The 15,444-nt window shown below is 46.4% G+C and overlaps 1 protein-coding gene and 1 long non-coding RNA gene across 5 annotated transcripts in view; one reads left to right on the top strand and one right to left on the bottom strand.

Moving 5' to 3' along the window:
• The window catches only part of Ehf (ETS homologous factor), a 38,736-nt gene that overhangs the window by 16,024 nt on the left and 7,268 nt on the right, over window positions 1-15,444 (bottom strand). For all 4 annotated transcript variants that reach the window (XM_050147040.1, XM_050147037.1, XM_050147038.1 and 1 more), the window contains exon 2: window positions 1,903-2,002. In XM_050147040.1, the coding sequence (XP_050002997.1) occupies window positions 1,903-1,999 (97 nt within the window). In that variant the 5' untranslated portion in view covers window positions 2,000-2,002. The remainder of the gene's footprint in view (window positions 1-1,902; window positions 2,003-15,444) is intronic.
• On the top strand, window positions 283-9,677 carry LOC126504622 (uncharacterized). Its single transcript, XR_007592668.1, has 2 exons — window positions 283-1,054; window positions 7,282-9,677. It is a non-coding gene; the product is annotated as an uncharacterized lncRNA (long non-coding RNA).

Genomic DNA, 15,444 nt, shown 5'->3' with positions numbered 1-15,444 from the left:
AAAAAACGTATTGCCCCCCCCCCAAAAGAAACAAACAACAGCAAAACTTCAGTGTGACTATAATCGTTAATCGCTAGGGACTACTGCCTAAATGCAGACCCCAGTCCAGGAAGTCTGGGCTAAGGCTGAACTTCTGCCTTCCTAGCAAGCTTTGCCATGCTGCTGCTGCTGGACTATGGAGTGACAGGGACGTTCAGGACTCTCCATTCCCATAATGCCTCCGAGCCAACCCTCTATCTTACCAGAGGAGGGATAGGAAGGGGGAGGGGGGAGGGTCTTAGGCAATCTCACTTTTTCTCCCACTTTAGAATCTAGCCTTGCTTCCAGACCTCACAATCAAGAAGAGGCAGGAAGGCAAGGGGACCGTCTTTGCTGTCTGGGGCTCACCGGTGAGTTTCATTGCTCCCACCACACAGCTGAGCAGTGCGTTCCCCTAGCCCCTCCTACACGGGAGAGTGGAGTGGTCCAACACTTGAGGTCTATAGAAACCCTCCCCCAATACAGAGCTTATGCTGGTCGCTTCTGGTCCTTGTTACCATTTTTTATCATTGTATCTCACACACGACGTTGGCTGAGCATGAGAACTAGGTAGGTTTCGGCTCTGTAACAAGTAAGCTGTGAGCTCAGTGGCAGACCGAGGGCCTTCTCCCCGTCCACTCAAGGTAACCTGATTACTACGGGCAGCTTCTGCTCCCTGCTCAGTCCACTGCTCCACTTTTCTCCAAAGCAAATAGTAGAGCCGATGCCTGGGGCGCACATGCCAAGACTTCCGGCTCTCTTTGGAAGATTGTTTTTTTTTTTTCTAGGCCTTCACGGCAAGTTCAAGGTCTGTCACAGACTATGCAACTGTCCAGAAAGGGCAGCAGTTTTAGGAGACAAGTGATTTAAAACAGGAAGGCCACCTGTTTCAAACTTCCTGCCATGCTTGGCTGGGATGCCAAACTAAAAGAGGAGTGCCACGTGGACCCGCCACTCGGCAGAGAATGTCACCTGCCTTTTACGCTCACCCCCACTTCTCAATCTGGTCTCTAACAGGACATGTCTGTGTGTCAAGGTAAACACGGGCAGCAGCGGCTGGGGGAAGGGGGAGTAATTGGCAGCAGGTGGGAGTGCCCTGAGCTTTCTAAACCAGCACTGTTGGACACCCAGCAGCCTGGCTGTGCTGAATGCCTTCACTATCAGGCTTGGAGCCCCTGGTTCAGCTTTCCTGGGAGCCACAGGCTGGATCACCAACCATTGCATACCACCAGGTCCTCCCGCCTGGAGTCCATATGTTCCAGAGTAACGCAGTGAAAGCTGGCACCGGGGTTCCCTGACAAATCTCGCTTCCTTAAACTGGGATGTGATGGGAAATAAGCTACAAAGTTTAAACTATTATAACCCTTTTTTCTTTAACCCGTGTATGTGTGTGTGTGTGTGTGTGTGTGTGTGTGTGTGTGTGTGTGGTGTTAAACGCATGTGTGTACTCATGTATGCGCTCACCTTCTTGATTCTATCTTGATATCCTAATGAAATACTATTGAAAACTTCAACAATATGTCTCCCTTCCCTTGGGACATCTCATCCACCACCTCTAGAGCCAACCCCAAATCTTTGCACTTTGGAAGGAGGCAGTGATCTTTCTCAAATGGTCTCTGCCATAGGGGCCTGGAGGACTACAGGGCAAACAGCATTGAAAGTTTTCTCATATAAGAAAGTATAAATCAGTGATAAAGTCTGTGATAAACAACGCACTGAATTACCTGGAGAAAGGAGGGAAAGAGAGTGAGATTTGTCCCTAGCCTCCATGTCATCACTGAGTAAAACCTCTACTTTTCAAGCATTAAGTTGGAAAAGAAGTCAGACCAGGAGACGATAGACACGGGCAGTGCCACCAGCAACCAACAGCTGCAGGGCCCTTACCATTGCATGTGGGGTAGCTGTCCGTCCAGGCTGCCTGCTGGTGGAGAAGGTTGTTGGCTGGGTTGAGATTCATTACACCACTTCCTTCCAGAATCATGATCTGCAAGGGATCAAACAGTCATCTAATCAGTGCCCCTTAGACACTTGCTGGCAAGTCCACAACATGGAGTTCATTAAGAAAGAAAGACAGAAAGAAAGAGAGGGAGGAAGGAACGTGTCCTTCCACCCATTGCCACAGCCCTTTCAGTAAAAGCAAAACTCATGGCAATTAAAATTTTCCAGGTTCAATTTTCATATGCATGAGGCAAGTTTTTATAGCCACCCATTCATAAATGAATAATCTCTGATCAGAAACGAAGCGGGGAAGAAAACACAATACCTGCTCACAGGGCAAGCCTGGCCAGTGTCCAAGCGCTTCACAAAAGTGAAAATGCCAGAGGGATCGTATGTGAAGTGGAGTCGCGATCGGGGAAATCTCAGGCTCAGTCCCTATGTCAGATGCCCCTGTGAGTCCTCACATAAGTGGCCCCAAGCTTGGGGACACAGGAAGACTTCCTCACTGTTGAGTCCTCTTTGAACCTCATCGTATCTTAGTAAAACTTCTTTTTTGTCTTTCTTTCTTTCTTCCTTTCTTTTTTGAGACAAGGTTTCTCTGTGTAAAAGCCCCCAGATATCCTAGAACTCACTCTGTAGACCAGGCTGGCCTCGAGCCCACAGAGATCCTCCTGCCTCTGCCTCCCACATGCTGGGATTAAAGGCCTTAGTAGGGCTTTTTAAGCCTTTGGATTTGGGCTACGATTAGGAATCCTTTGATTTTTTTGTGACAGACACTTCATCTTCTTGGTACAGAAAACTAAGATTTTATGTTCTGCTAAAAAGTTATATCTAGTTTTTCTTCTGATGGAGACCTGGAAAATTCAACAGGCCTTGAAGCCATCCTCAAGGTGACTTCCTCAGATTCTGGAACTTTGGAACAATGTAACAATTTTACATCTCAGAAAAATTCCCTGCCATTTATGATGTGTTTGTCCCAAACTGGATACCCTCCACACTACGGGTCAGAGTCTGGGAGTGTGTGCAATCATCAAAGCAAGAGCAGGGTTTTTTTTTTTTTTTTTCTGAACATAGTGAGGCTGTAAAAGTCTCTCATTCTTCACACTTGATCTTAGCCAAAAGGCCTGAGAAGCAATACCCCTGTTCTTTATAAAATGGTGATGTATGGAAAACTACAGATCATGATGCTTTTTCGTCCTATTTGAAGGAATTTTGCATTCTCAGGTGTCATCCATGCCAACAGATTGGAATGGTCCCCTCAGAGTAATTCCATACACACACACACACACACTCACACACACCTAACTGAGCTTCAGCTCCTCTGGTTGGTTCTATGTAGAACCTGAGAGAAAAGATATATAATCTTTGGAAAGTATATAATATATTCATAATTCATATATGCAGCAAATATTTATCACCCGGATGAAGGGCTAGGTGCTGTCGTCTATAAGGTTCTGAGAACAGAGCAGCACCTGGGGGCTCAGCTGGGCTAGACACCACTTGTAATTGTTGACCTCAACATCACTGCTGCCGGGTGAACATGGAGGCTTGCACCCAGCGTGAGTGCAAAGGGAAGAAAGAAAGGCCGAGTAGAAATGACAGGCGATCAAGTCAGGTAAGGGAGGCTGTGGAGGGTGCACGGGAGAGCTGGGATTCCTGCAAGCTCTCCCACTTGCTAGCTCACATGGGTTATCAACATCTCTTGGCCCTCGGTTCCCCTGTGTGAAAATGCAGACGGTCACGTCTCTCCTGGACACTAGAGACAAACACATTTCTATACTAGCAGCACTTGGCACACGTCTAACAATTAAGGGGGAAATGCTACCTCTGTGGATAAGCTGGGCTCCAAACAACCCCGGGCCTCCGTTTCTCAGTCTGAAAAGTTAAAAGATTCTTGAGCCCCCTTCTAGCAAACTTTTTTCTTTTCACCTTGAGGGAAGAAAAACCAACCAGGCCAAACCTTCCTTTCACACAGTAATGGAGGCACTTTCACATTGGGCTTTTTTCAAAACAATCCCCCTAAGCTAATTCATCCATGGGGGGACTTGGCAGCTGGGGAGGGACAGGGCCGGGCCCTGGCTTATGTTTGCTCAAGGCTGGGTTTCTTCCTTGGCAGCATTTGCTCACCCACAAGCAGTGGAAAGGTTATTGTTTAACCCCAAGAGGACTGAAGCTCAGAGCCCAGCCCTGCTGGAGAGAACAGTCCTGCTGCAGGCTCAGGCCTCCCAAGAACTTGCCTGCAGGGCTGCTTCAAAGTGGGTGTGCTGGTGGGGATGGAGACCCGCAGGATCCAGGAGGAGCCTCCCTTTTAGCCAGGTCAGGGTTTTGTTCTCCACCTCCTAAGAAAAGGCATAGGTATGAGGCAGACCGTTTGAGGGCTGCCCCACTCTTCTGAGTTGCGGAAGGAAATGAAACTCTAGTTCCTTGGTTCTCTGTAGATGATGCGAAGTTCTGTATCTGTCTGGCCCCAGATTTCCTGAGCCTCACTTTCTCCACTGAAAAATGGGTATATCAGGAAACTCAAAGCCTGAGAAGAATTGCCTGGCACTAACTACGTCAAGATCTTCAGAGGTCCTACCTAATAAGAGCTGTCGCTAAGAAGCGGCTCTGTTGGTGAGATACTTGTCCCTTTTGCAGGGGACTCGGGTTCAGATCCCACCCACATGGTAGATCACAATCATCCCTAATTCCAGACCCAGGGAATGTGATGTCTTCATCTTCTTGGGCACCAGACACACAAAGGTGCACATACCTGCATGTAGGCAGAACACTCATACACATAAAACAAGCAAAATAAATAAATCTAAAAATATTTTTAATAATAAGAAGGGTAAGAACATTTAAAACAGGAATTTGGCAGGTGTCTCCGCCAGCACTCGGGCTCTAGCTGGGCAGGTGTCATTTCTTAATGCAACCTCCTGGAAACTTTCTTAATTATTCCCAACTCACAGAGAAGCCTTTAGGATGTCAGGGTCTCCGCTGTCCTGTCACCTCCTACCCTGTACCCCCTCCCAAGCCCTCCACCCTGCCAGCACCCCCTTTCCAGGGGAAAGCAGGCAGCATAGTGAGGGGCCCTTTTTACAGGGCCCATTAAATGGTTACCACCCATAAAAGAGTTTATGTGGCTTAACCCTTAGTGAGTCAGAGTTCACAGGAGCTCCCCCAGGCTTGTAAGTATAGCCGGCCCTGGACCCTGACAGCCGCCGCAGGGAGCCGCAGGAGGCACCTTGGGTGGACTGGGTTAGCCAAGGCCTTTGGACCAGCCTACTACTCCCAGCTTTTCAAATAGAAAATGCAGACATTTGTCCTCCAACAGACTCCCGGGACGGTTGAGGAGATCAAATGAGATAATGGATAATAAATGTGCCTTGGGAACTATAAAAAAGTCCTATTATGACCAACGTACCCACACCCCCGTATACTAATATAGACTCTCCGTGCTGTACACTGATTGCTTTATGGGGTGTAAAGAGCTACCCTTTTAATTAAAAGGAGGAGCAAGGAATATTTAGGACTTGATTTCAGCTCCCTACTTAACCTTCAGCAAAGCTTTCCTTAAAAAAACAAGTCGTCAGTCGAGTCCAGCTAGAGCCTGCAGGACCCCAGGTAGGCTCCGGGCTCATTCCCCAGCTCTGTGACTTTGAATCTGTACCTCGTTCCCAGACTGGGATGGTGAGAGATGAGGGACTCTGACTAAGTGCAAAGAGAGCTGTCCTGGAGGATAACACAGTGACTTTAGAAGTGTCCAGTACAGTGCACGGCATGTCCACTCCCCAATATAAAAGTAGCCTTTTCGTTCTTTACACATAGATGTCAGGGCATGGCCACAACACTCGTCACCTCTGCTGGGACTGGCTCTGCACCTCAGGGCTAAGAGCGGCATTCCGTGCCATGTGTATGAAGCAAGCTGGAGAAAGGGCCCACGTCTCCTCATCCTCAGCTTGAGGGATGCTGATGGTGCTGTCAGGGGTCATGGTAGAGGCACCAAGGACCAGATCCTCATCATGCCAGACAGTGGCTAATCGCAGCCTCTCAACATCCCTACAATCAAAATTGTAGGGGCTAAATAATTCTTTCTTGAAATTTCTAATTAAGGCCTAATATTTGTGCAGTTTGACACTCATACATGTATACAATATAGGATCAATATTTTTTCATTTCTGGAATGTCATTTGCTTGTGTTTAGATTACTTCTGTCCCAGATGTTTTGAAATATTTACTGAACGATTGCAGACTATGATTACACTATTGTTCTGAAAAACACTGGCACTAATTCTTCCTCTAATTGCGTTTTGCTACCTACCGCCCTTTTTACTGTACCCCCTTGCTCTCCACCTTCCTAGCCTCTAACGTCCACTATTCTCTCTTCTTCTATGAGATCATTATTTAACCTGCCACCAAGGAGTAGGAGTAAGTACTCAGTGTTTGTCTTTCTATGTCTGCTTTATCATTCACCATGATGCCCTCCAGTTCCATTCCCATTGCCACAAATAACAATATTTTATTCACTGCATGGCTGAATATTAGTCTGGTGCACATATGTACCTCATTTTCTTTACCCATTCATCTTTCAATGGACCATATCTTGGGTACTGTCAATACTGCTGTAAGAAACATGGGAGTTTAGGAAGAACTGGGAAATTCTTTGGTGTGGAAGTTGTCACATACAGGTAAGGTATCCAGCAGCACCCATGGCTTCTACCCACTAGATCTCACATGCCAGAAGCTCTATCTATCTGTCTGTCTATCTATCTGTCTATCTATCTATCTATCTATCTATCTATCTATCTATCTATCATCTACCTACCTACCTATCATTTATCTATCTATCATCTATCTATTATCTATCTATCATCTATCGATCTCTCCTAGGTGTCCCCTAGAGCAAAGTCACCCCTGGTTGAGAACTGTGGTTCAAACTAAAGCCTGTGGAGGTGGCAGCTGGTGCTCTTCTGCTGGAATGGAACCTTGGGCTGGATCTAGACCTTTCTAATTTGCTCTTTCCTATCCTGAGAAGCAGGCAGTATCTCTCCTGGCTACATGGGCTCACTGAGGATTAAACACAACAGGGACAGGTGATCTTACAGAACCAAGCCTGGCACACAAAGCCATTGCTAATCAGTGGTTGAGAAGAAGCACCAGGTACCCTAGGCACAGCCTGGTTCTAGAGTACATTTAACTTGAGATAAAAACATAAATTATGGCTTGGCCTATTAAAAACTATAGTATACCACAGTAAATTTTATTTCATACTTTAGGAGTGAAATAAAATGTAAATTATATAGGGATAAAAACAATCTTCAGTCTCTTATTCCTTTTTCATAGGTATGGATAAGGAGAGAGAAGAATATTCATCTGTGCTCTTATTGATAATCTAGACTTTTCTACCCAAAATGACACCACTCTGTGCAGAAGTTGATAAGCATGACAGTTTAGGGGACAAAAGTCTATACATTACCTATAGGAAAGTGCCAGCCATGTTACCCTCAGAGTAAAACCCAGACAACTACCTCATGCTAGGTGACCAGTTGGGACTAGTTGGGACCGGCTGGATAATCAGCAACAAGTTTCCTACAAGTAATGAGCTGTCAGCTTCTCTGAGAATCACGGGCCACTGGGAATTAGCCAACCCAGGACTTAATTCTGCAGAAAGAAAATGCTGCGGTGGATTGGGTTGCAATCGTTTTATCTTTGCAGGAGAGACAGGCTCCTGTGTCCATCGCTGTCTCAATGAGCGATTTAAGGAAAACAACACAACCTCCTAAAATGCCAAGACAGAGGCTACTTCTAAGTTTCCACAATGCCCTGGGACCACTCTTCGTCTAGGCCTTCATCAAAGGCTCCCTTCTCTTCCAGAAGAGGTGCAGCCCAGTCACCTTTCAGACTGGACCACTTGAGAGAAATATAGGGAGGAGAACAAGGAGCATTCGACCTGACTCTAAAATTTAAGTCTTGGATTTTTGTTGCACATGGGAGAAGGCAAGGTCTAGCCACAGAGACTGGCTCACCCCGGAGCTGAGCTCGAAGGACAAGTTCATGAGTATCAAAAGATTTCAACTCATTTCAATCTGCCTGGTCTGCAGGACAGTCTTAAAATGCCAAGGACCATGACATGTACCAAAATGGCTGAGATGTTTATGGCCATGTTAATTATGGAGAAGTATTATCTTATTTACAGCCTCTCTTTCCCCATATGGCAAAAAGTCGAGGTTACAAAAGTAAATAAGAAAGGTCAGAGCAGACTCAAGGCTTATACATGTTGCTGTGCAATACTCATTAGCTCTAAAGATAGGATTGACCCAGAAACCTCTCGTCAAGCTGGAAATTGGCTGGCTTTGGGGATATTCTTGGGGTATTATTAGACTCCTCAGAAGCAAAACAGTGTAAGAGTCTGGGAGCCATTGGCTAGAGTGCCTGGTGGCCATATTTGAAGTCTTGGCTTTGCCAGATTATCAACAGGACAAATTTATATACTTCATTTAACTTCTCCAGACCACAGTTTCCCCATCTATGAAGTGAGGATATTCGGAAAAGAATTTTTGAGTGAAAAAAAAATGAACTAATACGTGCTTAGGACAGTTTTGAACACATAATAAACACTTTATAAACATCGGGTGGCTTGTATAATGATAACATTAATAGCAATCATCAGCCTCGTCATTTTTGAACCTCCACGGAGTAAACTGAGAACCAAATTCATTTCAAGCAGAGCCTCAGATCTCTGTCATCTGCACAGTTCTCCGGTTCCAGCTGCCAGAGCAGCCAAGCCTTAACCAAGCTTATTCTCCACAGCTGCAGAAGTCTTGTTATTGGAGGACTGGAAACCACCACTCCACCCCACCAGGTCCCTCACCTCTCCCCAACCACATAGTGCCTGAGGCTGCCAAGCCCAGCGGAAGGGCACGCATTCCCAAGCTCTGTGTGACCACAGGTTTTGCATTGCCCACAGCCCATGGCTGCTGTGCTGGGGCAGTAATAGATGGGAGAGCAGCCTGGCTGTAACAAAGCGTGACCACGGGGCTCTCTGTCCCGTGGGTTCCTTCATACAGGGATACCGCAAGGACTCCAAAGATTGGGCCCTGAAACTTGGGGTATAGGGACAGAAAAAGAAAAGAAGGAGACAGCTTTGGGATTCTGAGAGGGTAATGAAGCCCTGTATCACACAGGAAGTTCTCCCAGCCTCGGGACTCCTAACAAGACCAAGGACTGCTCCACTGGCCCCTCTTGGAGAGCTGGCAGAGAACCAGGAAAGACAAACAAGGCAAACATGGACTTGCTCAGCTAGAAGCGGGTCTTTCTTTTGCTCAGTGGTAGGACTCCCAGCAAACAACAAACGCTGCAAAATTCGCCATTTTTATTGTATAATAGTGATTAAACTTTGGGAATATTTCAAATGTGCCAGCTATGTGCTAAAAGTCTTGAAAACATTATCCCAGGTGGATGCTGAGGATTTCCATAAGTCTCTGAGGCATTATGCCATCTAGCAGGTGACCTACTGAGGCTTAGAGCAGTTCAGCAACTTGTTCAAGATCACGGGATTCAACAAGATTGTGACTAACTTAAAATTCAACATCAGTCTAACAATAACGTTCAGAAGAGTCTAGAGTACCCCTCAAGTCATTTGCACCCACAGTACCACTCCATATGTGGCCACAGCATTTCCAACACCACTGAACTGCCTTATAATGTACAATAAATATATACATATATGTGTATGTATATATGTGTGCTTGTATGTGTGTGTGTATATATATATATATGTTTGTATACCTGTATGATATAACTAACCTCCTTGATAATTCCTGGAGTTATTTTCAACTTAATATTTGAGAAATAAGTTGGCCCATAATTATTGGTGCTGTCCCTGAATTAGATCCCAGGCCAAAGGGTATAATTCCCTCCTATCACAGGTGGAAAGTGTTCGAAGAACAGCCAGCACTATGGAGCAGATTCCCATCAGGGTTAGTTTTGGTATTCCCTGTCCTCAGCCCCAGGAACTGCAAGGCAAGGCCACGATGTAACTCCTTCACAGCTCTCTCCTTCCTCAGTCAACCACATGCTCTTCCCATTGCCACAGAACTGGTTGCCATGGGACACATTTATTTCCCAAGCCAGGAAAGCAATTAAGCCTTTTAAATAATTACTTGTTCTGTGACAGCAACAGCCATACCTTCTCCATCCTTACTCAAAACTGCCAGCAGGTGAATTCACAATGTTTGTGCTAAAGATGTCGCAACAGCTTTCTGACTTCCTGCTGCCATCTGACTGTTCTTTCAAAGGACTGCTCCCCAGCAGGAGACAAGAAAGTGCATGGCCCTGTGAACTGGAGTTGAATAGAATACAGGCAATAATTTGTGCTTTTGTAAAGGAATCCAAACGTGGAGAATGTCTCTGTCCCTCTTCAGTTATGTCAGAGCTAACTTCCTATCTTCCTCCTTGTTTTGAGACAGACATTTCTTGTTTCCAGGGACAACATTTGAAGTATATTCCTGTGATAGTGAGTGTTTTCATGATCAATAACATCAATATGGGGAGGGTGAGGTTGGCTCTATGGTAGAGACACCTTTTTGGCCGTAGGCCACTGGGAAATAGACAGATCATGCTGATCCCTATCGGCCTCGGTGCCAGGCCCAGACAAGATGGCACATACTGACAGTGGCAGGTACCAAAACTGATCAAAACAAGATTACCTGGAATAACCCACAGGGCCTCTGTCCATTTCATCCGGATATTATAAACTAGATTGAATCTCAAAAGATCACGGAGCCTTTGAGACTTCAAGAGAGCGATTGTTCTCTTTCTACCAAAAATGTGCATGTGCGTCTGCTGCGACACCTCTGTCCTGTGGACCACAGACCCTCGAAGGAGCAGCTGCTGACGCCCACAGATTGATTGACACCGGTATAGTCATCGTGGACAACATTCAAGTTAGTATAAAACAAATAATAAAGCTCCACGCTTACGTGGGATTAGAATTTTAGGAAAACTTTATGCTAGAGACAGGTTATCAGAGCTAAGGCTGGTGCCTGCCATCCCTGAAAGGCTTGTGAGATTTTAGCCCTGTTCTCTGACCTGGCTTTGGTGTCACCTTGGTGCCTCCCACTGGGACCAGGAAAGGCTCCACTGTCTCTCTCGAATGGCATATGAAGTAGGAACCATGTCACCTCCTAAGATGATCATTTCTAAGAATTCACTCTTTTCCTTACTACCTCTGAACCTCAAAAATCTGTCTCCTCGCTATGGCCCCCTCTGGACTTCAAAGCCAAATGAAGGACACAGAGTAAAGACACAACCTCACCCCTACTGCGTTTTTGAATGGACCTTGACAGATGCAGAGACAGGCGCACCCCATGGCTGCCTCAACAATCGCCTTCCAAATTCCCTTGAGAAACTGGGACTGATCCCCCAAGGCATGCTCACCACCCAAGGATGGCTTGAACTTCAACCCGCATGGAATCCTACCCAAACCTCCAAACCAAAACCTGTATTCCCGAGCCCCTCTGTTAGAACGCTTGAGTGTCCTCACAGCTGAAACTGTCTGGTCTGTAGACTCTCTTACCTGCTCTTACATCCATTTCTCACCACAGGTAACTAACTCCTAGAGACATCAGCCTTGACAGGAAAGCCTCAAACAAGAAAACAGTCCTTATAAAGCCAGGGAGACGAAAATTTCCAGCAGGAGGATTCAAGCCCCAATCTGTCTATGGAGAACCTACTGCTGTACTGTTTGTCAAAAGGCCAGCCTCTGATGCTCAGGACCCCCAAACCGCCACATTCAACAGCGTCTAGTTACTTATAAATAAAGACTAAGAAAATACTCTGGCCCCGGGACCCCGCATTTCCAGGTGGCCCTTATGTTTGTTGGTTGTTGTGTTGCTTCAAAAGGATCCTGTGACCGGTTCGGTGACCCTTGACTTGACCTAGCCCCACCTCCACTTTTAAAAGATTATTTAACCGCCTAGGTGTTAAGCCTTACACCCTTCAAAACTGATGAATCAGCCTTCAGAGGAAAGAAACCATCTCTGAGAAATGCTTGTTCAACTATTACAAATATGTACTGGTCCCTTCCAATTAACATCTATCCTAGATGCACTGCATCCTGCTTGGTGTGGGAAAAACAAAGATAGCGAACAAAACACAGATGCCGCCCTGCACTAAGAGATGATCAGCCGAGACACACTTCCAAAACAATAGCAGATCTTTCCAGAGTCCCCTGAGCTCATTCATCTCCTTGGTAATGGAGTGCGAGCAGAGAATGCCAGGCAACCCTCTCTGGTATTTGGGGAGACGTAGCCACAGAAAGAATTTCAACCAGTTTAAAAAGCAGGTCAGCTCCTCTTCTCAGCAGCAACCCCATCCCCTCGGCCTCTGAGAAAACCCTCAGTAAGACATAGACTTGGCACAGGATAATTCCTGAGTTTCACAAAGCCGCCTCAGCCAAAACAACCTCCACTTGGGGCAGAATGAAGCAGCCGGCTGTCTGCATGACTGAAACTCTCTTCCCAAGACAATGGCGGGTTTATGTGTCGGAGGGTTAGGACTGGGTTGTTCACACAGAACCCACCGTCCACAGAGCTGTTAATTCAGTTGTTGGCAGGGGCTTCTGTTATCTTCTGAATACCTCCCAGAGGGGATAAGCCCTCCCTCTTCATTTGAGTTGGCAGTGGGATTATTTTCTTGCACCTGTTGCTCTACTCCGATAACAATGCAGTTAAGCATTGATTTGTTAGAAAATAAACAGAAAAAAAAAGCAAAGAAAGGCATCTGCCCAGACAGCCTGAGCTGGTTTGTCTCAGCTTCATGGCAATTTGTTTTCCTATAAAAAAAGAAAAAAAAAAAGAGAGAAAACCCTGTACTTTCAGTTTTGAGGCTATCCTCCCACTCCCTTGGAAGAAAAGGAGGGATCAAATAGGCCAGTGGGAGCTGGCAGGGCCGGAGAGCCAGAAGACTTTGTACTTTTCCATTGACTGGTTTGCAAGGGCACTGAGGGTATTCAAGGTCTGCAGAATGATATGGCCGGCCTCCAGCCAGCCTGGGTTCAGATCAGAAAAGAGATGAACAAGGGTGGAGAAGGGACTGTTGGGTGATGTTCCAATCCCAAACCACTCTTCAAATGGTTGACTTCTGTAAGCCAGGGTATTTGAGCAGGAGGTGGAGACCGAAGGTGGAGACTTAGCACAGACATCCCCAGTCTCAGTCCAGCCGCTCCCACAGATGCCCAACATCTAGTCTGGACGAAAAGCTCTAGTCCCTAGACCATGGCTTTTTCTATCTCAGCAATGAGTCTAGCCATACCTATAGCCAACCAGGTTGGAAAAGCTCACTCATGCCCTACCGAGGGCTTTGAGGTCCCGGGAGGAAGAAAGAGGACCTGTGATGTTCAAGGTGTGATTTCTTCTCTAATCCAAATAACATGGTGCCCTCATTCCTCATCAGTTTGTGAATAGTACATGATGAGCTAAGGCCCAAAAGGGGCACAAAGTTCTAAACAAATCACTCCAACAAAAACTATGAACAACATCAATTAGCCGGTGGCTTCCCGGCTTCGTCACCCAGCCTTCAGCCCGTCAGAGGAAGCATCTTCATATTCTTTTCAAGCATAGTCACGGGCAATAAGCGTCACTCCCCGCCGCAAACGCCTTGCCTCCCCACCCCCAGCCTTTTCTGGACCACAGACCCATTATCACCAGGGGCTTAAAGGGTCAGAGGGCAGTGGGGAGAAACTGTGGAACAGGCAGGGCTTGTGCCTTCTCGGCTGAGTGTTAAGGACAGGGAGATCCAGTAGGGGTGGGACATGGTTGGCTGAGCACTCCCAGGCATTCTTGTCGTGAGCGGGGCAGGGAGTGGGAGCTCCTCACATCAAACCAGGCAGCAGAAAAAGAAGAGCTCTAACAACACCCTTAGTTGACTGAAAAATAAATAAGACCAACTGCACAGGAATGCGGGAAGGGTGGAGGGAGGTAAGGGGTGGGGACGGGAGGCGGGGAGGGGTTGGGATGGACTAGGACAATGGATTTGACCAATTCGAGAGTCAAGTTTCCTCTGAGGAAAACGCCAAAATGTCAAGCCAACAACCACCAATCTGAAATCTCACAAATTGCATAATTACAAGACAATAGCAAAAACTAAGAGAAGGAAGGCAGTTCATATTTATCAAGTGTTTTATTGCCTAGTCTGAATGGAGCCAAACTGTACATGAATTATCTCCTGGAATCCTCATGAGAATGCTAAACATAGCTACTAATATCTCCATTTTACAAAAGACAAGACATATTGAAATTGAAAAAAAACTTACCCATCGTTCTCCTAAACAGAGGGGCTATCATAAGTGTATTGGGTATTGGAAAGGCTGGGCAAACCAGCATGGTTCCTTGTACCTTTGAAAATGGGTCTTTCTGTCACTAAAGACCAGAGAGTCTCTTCTAGGACCTCATACTTTCCATTTAAAAGTATCTGAGTGTGAGTTCAAGGACAGCCTTGTCTGCAGAGCTAGTTCCAGGATAGCTAAGGCTGTTACACAGAGAAACCCTGTCTCAAAAAAAAAAAAAAAAAAGAAAAAGAAAAAAAGATCTCAGGATGTCTCCTTGAATTTCCACCCTACATGCAAGGGGGGGATGAACTGATCATCCTGTGCTCCAGAAGGAAAGCTGTCCTTGAGTCCTTGGGTGAACATGAGCCTAGATCCTACAAGGTTGCTGACTCGTGGTCCCCAGAACATATTCATGAAACCTTAAGTCTGGGGGGAGGAGATGCTGAAGATGTCCCTGAGCGGCACTGCACAGTAGAGCATGTGAGAGCCCTTTGGTTCAATCCCCAACACCAAACCCTTCAGTCTGCCTTTCTGTTGAAAGCCCCAGATTGACTCAGGTGTTGAAGTGGCTGCCTGAAGCCACCTCAGACTTATTAGCCTTAATAAAAGAGCACTAATAATAGCAGGAAACCCCGGTGAAAATTAAGGAGGATTTATAGCCCCTTTGGAGGTCACTCGAAGTCTGAGGGAAGACCTGCAATTGCCGGGAACACCATAGCATTGAAAGAGACTGGGTGTGTCTTTGGGGAGCCTAATTTCTACCTAAAGAGAACCAGCAACGCCTCCCCCCATCTTCCATGACCACAGAGCCAAGCCTGGTAGGTCTCCAGCTCAACCTGGAAACTCCGGAGAAGCATGCAAGGTCCTATCGCCGTCTTCACAGTGTCAGATGCAAATAACGTCTAGATTGCCTTGCAAATTTAAAGATGACTTCTTAAGAAAATGTAGCTTTCTCGGCCCAGGCAGTGGTGGCGCACGCCTTTAATCCCAGCACTTGGGAGGCAGAGGCAGGCGGATCTCTCTGAGTTCGAGGCCAGCCTAGTTCACTAGAGCTAGTTCCAGGAGAGGCTCCAAAGCTACTGAGAAACCTTGTCTCAGAAGAGAAGAGAAGAGAAGAGAAGAGAAGAGAAGAGAAGAGAAGAGAAGAGAAGAGAAGAGAAGAGAAGAGAAGAGAAGAG

The sequence above is a fragment of the Alexandromys fortis genome, unplaced genomic scaffold (assembly GCF_014885135.2).
Source record: "Alexandromys fortis isolate MF-2015 unplaced genomic scaffold, M_Fortis_MF-2015_v1.1 scaffold_12, whole genome shotgun sequence".
Classification (NCBI taxonomy): domain Eukaryota; kingdom Metazoa; phylum Chordata; class Mammalia; order Rodentia; family Cricetidae; genus Alexandromys; species Alexandromys fortis.
This window is presented reverse-complemented; position numbering and strand designations above follow the sequence as displayed.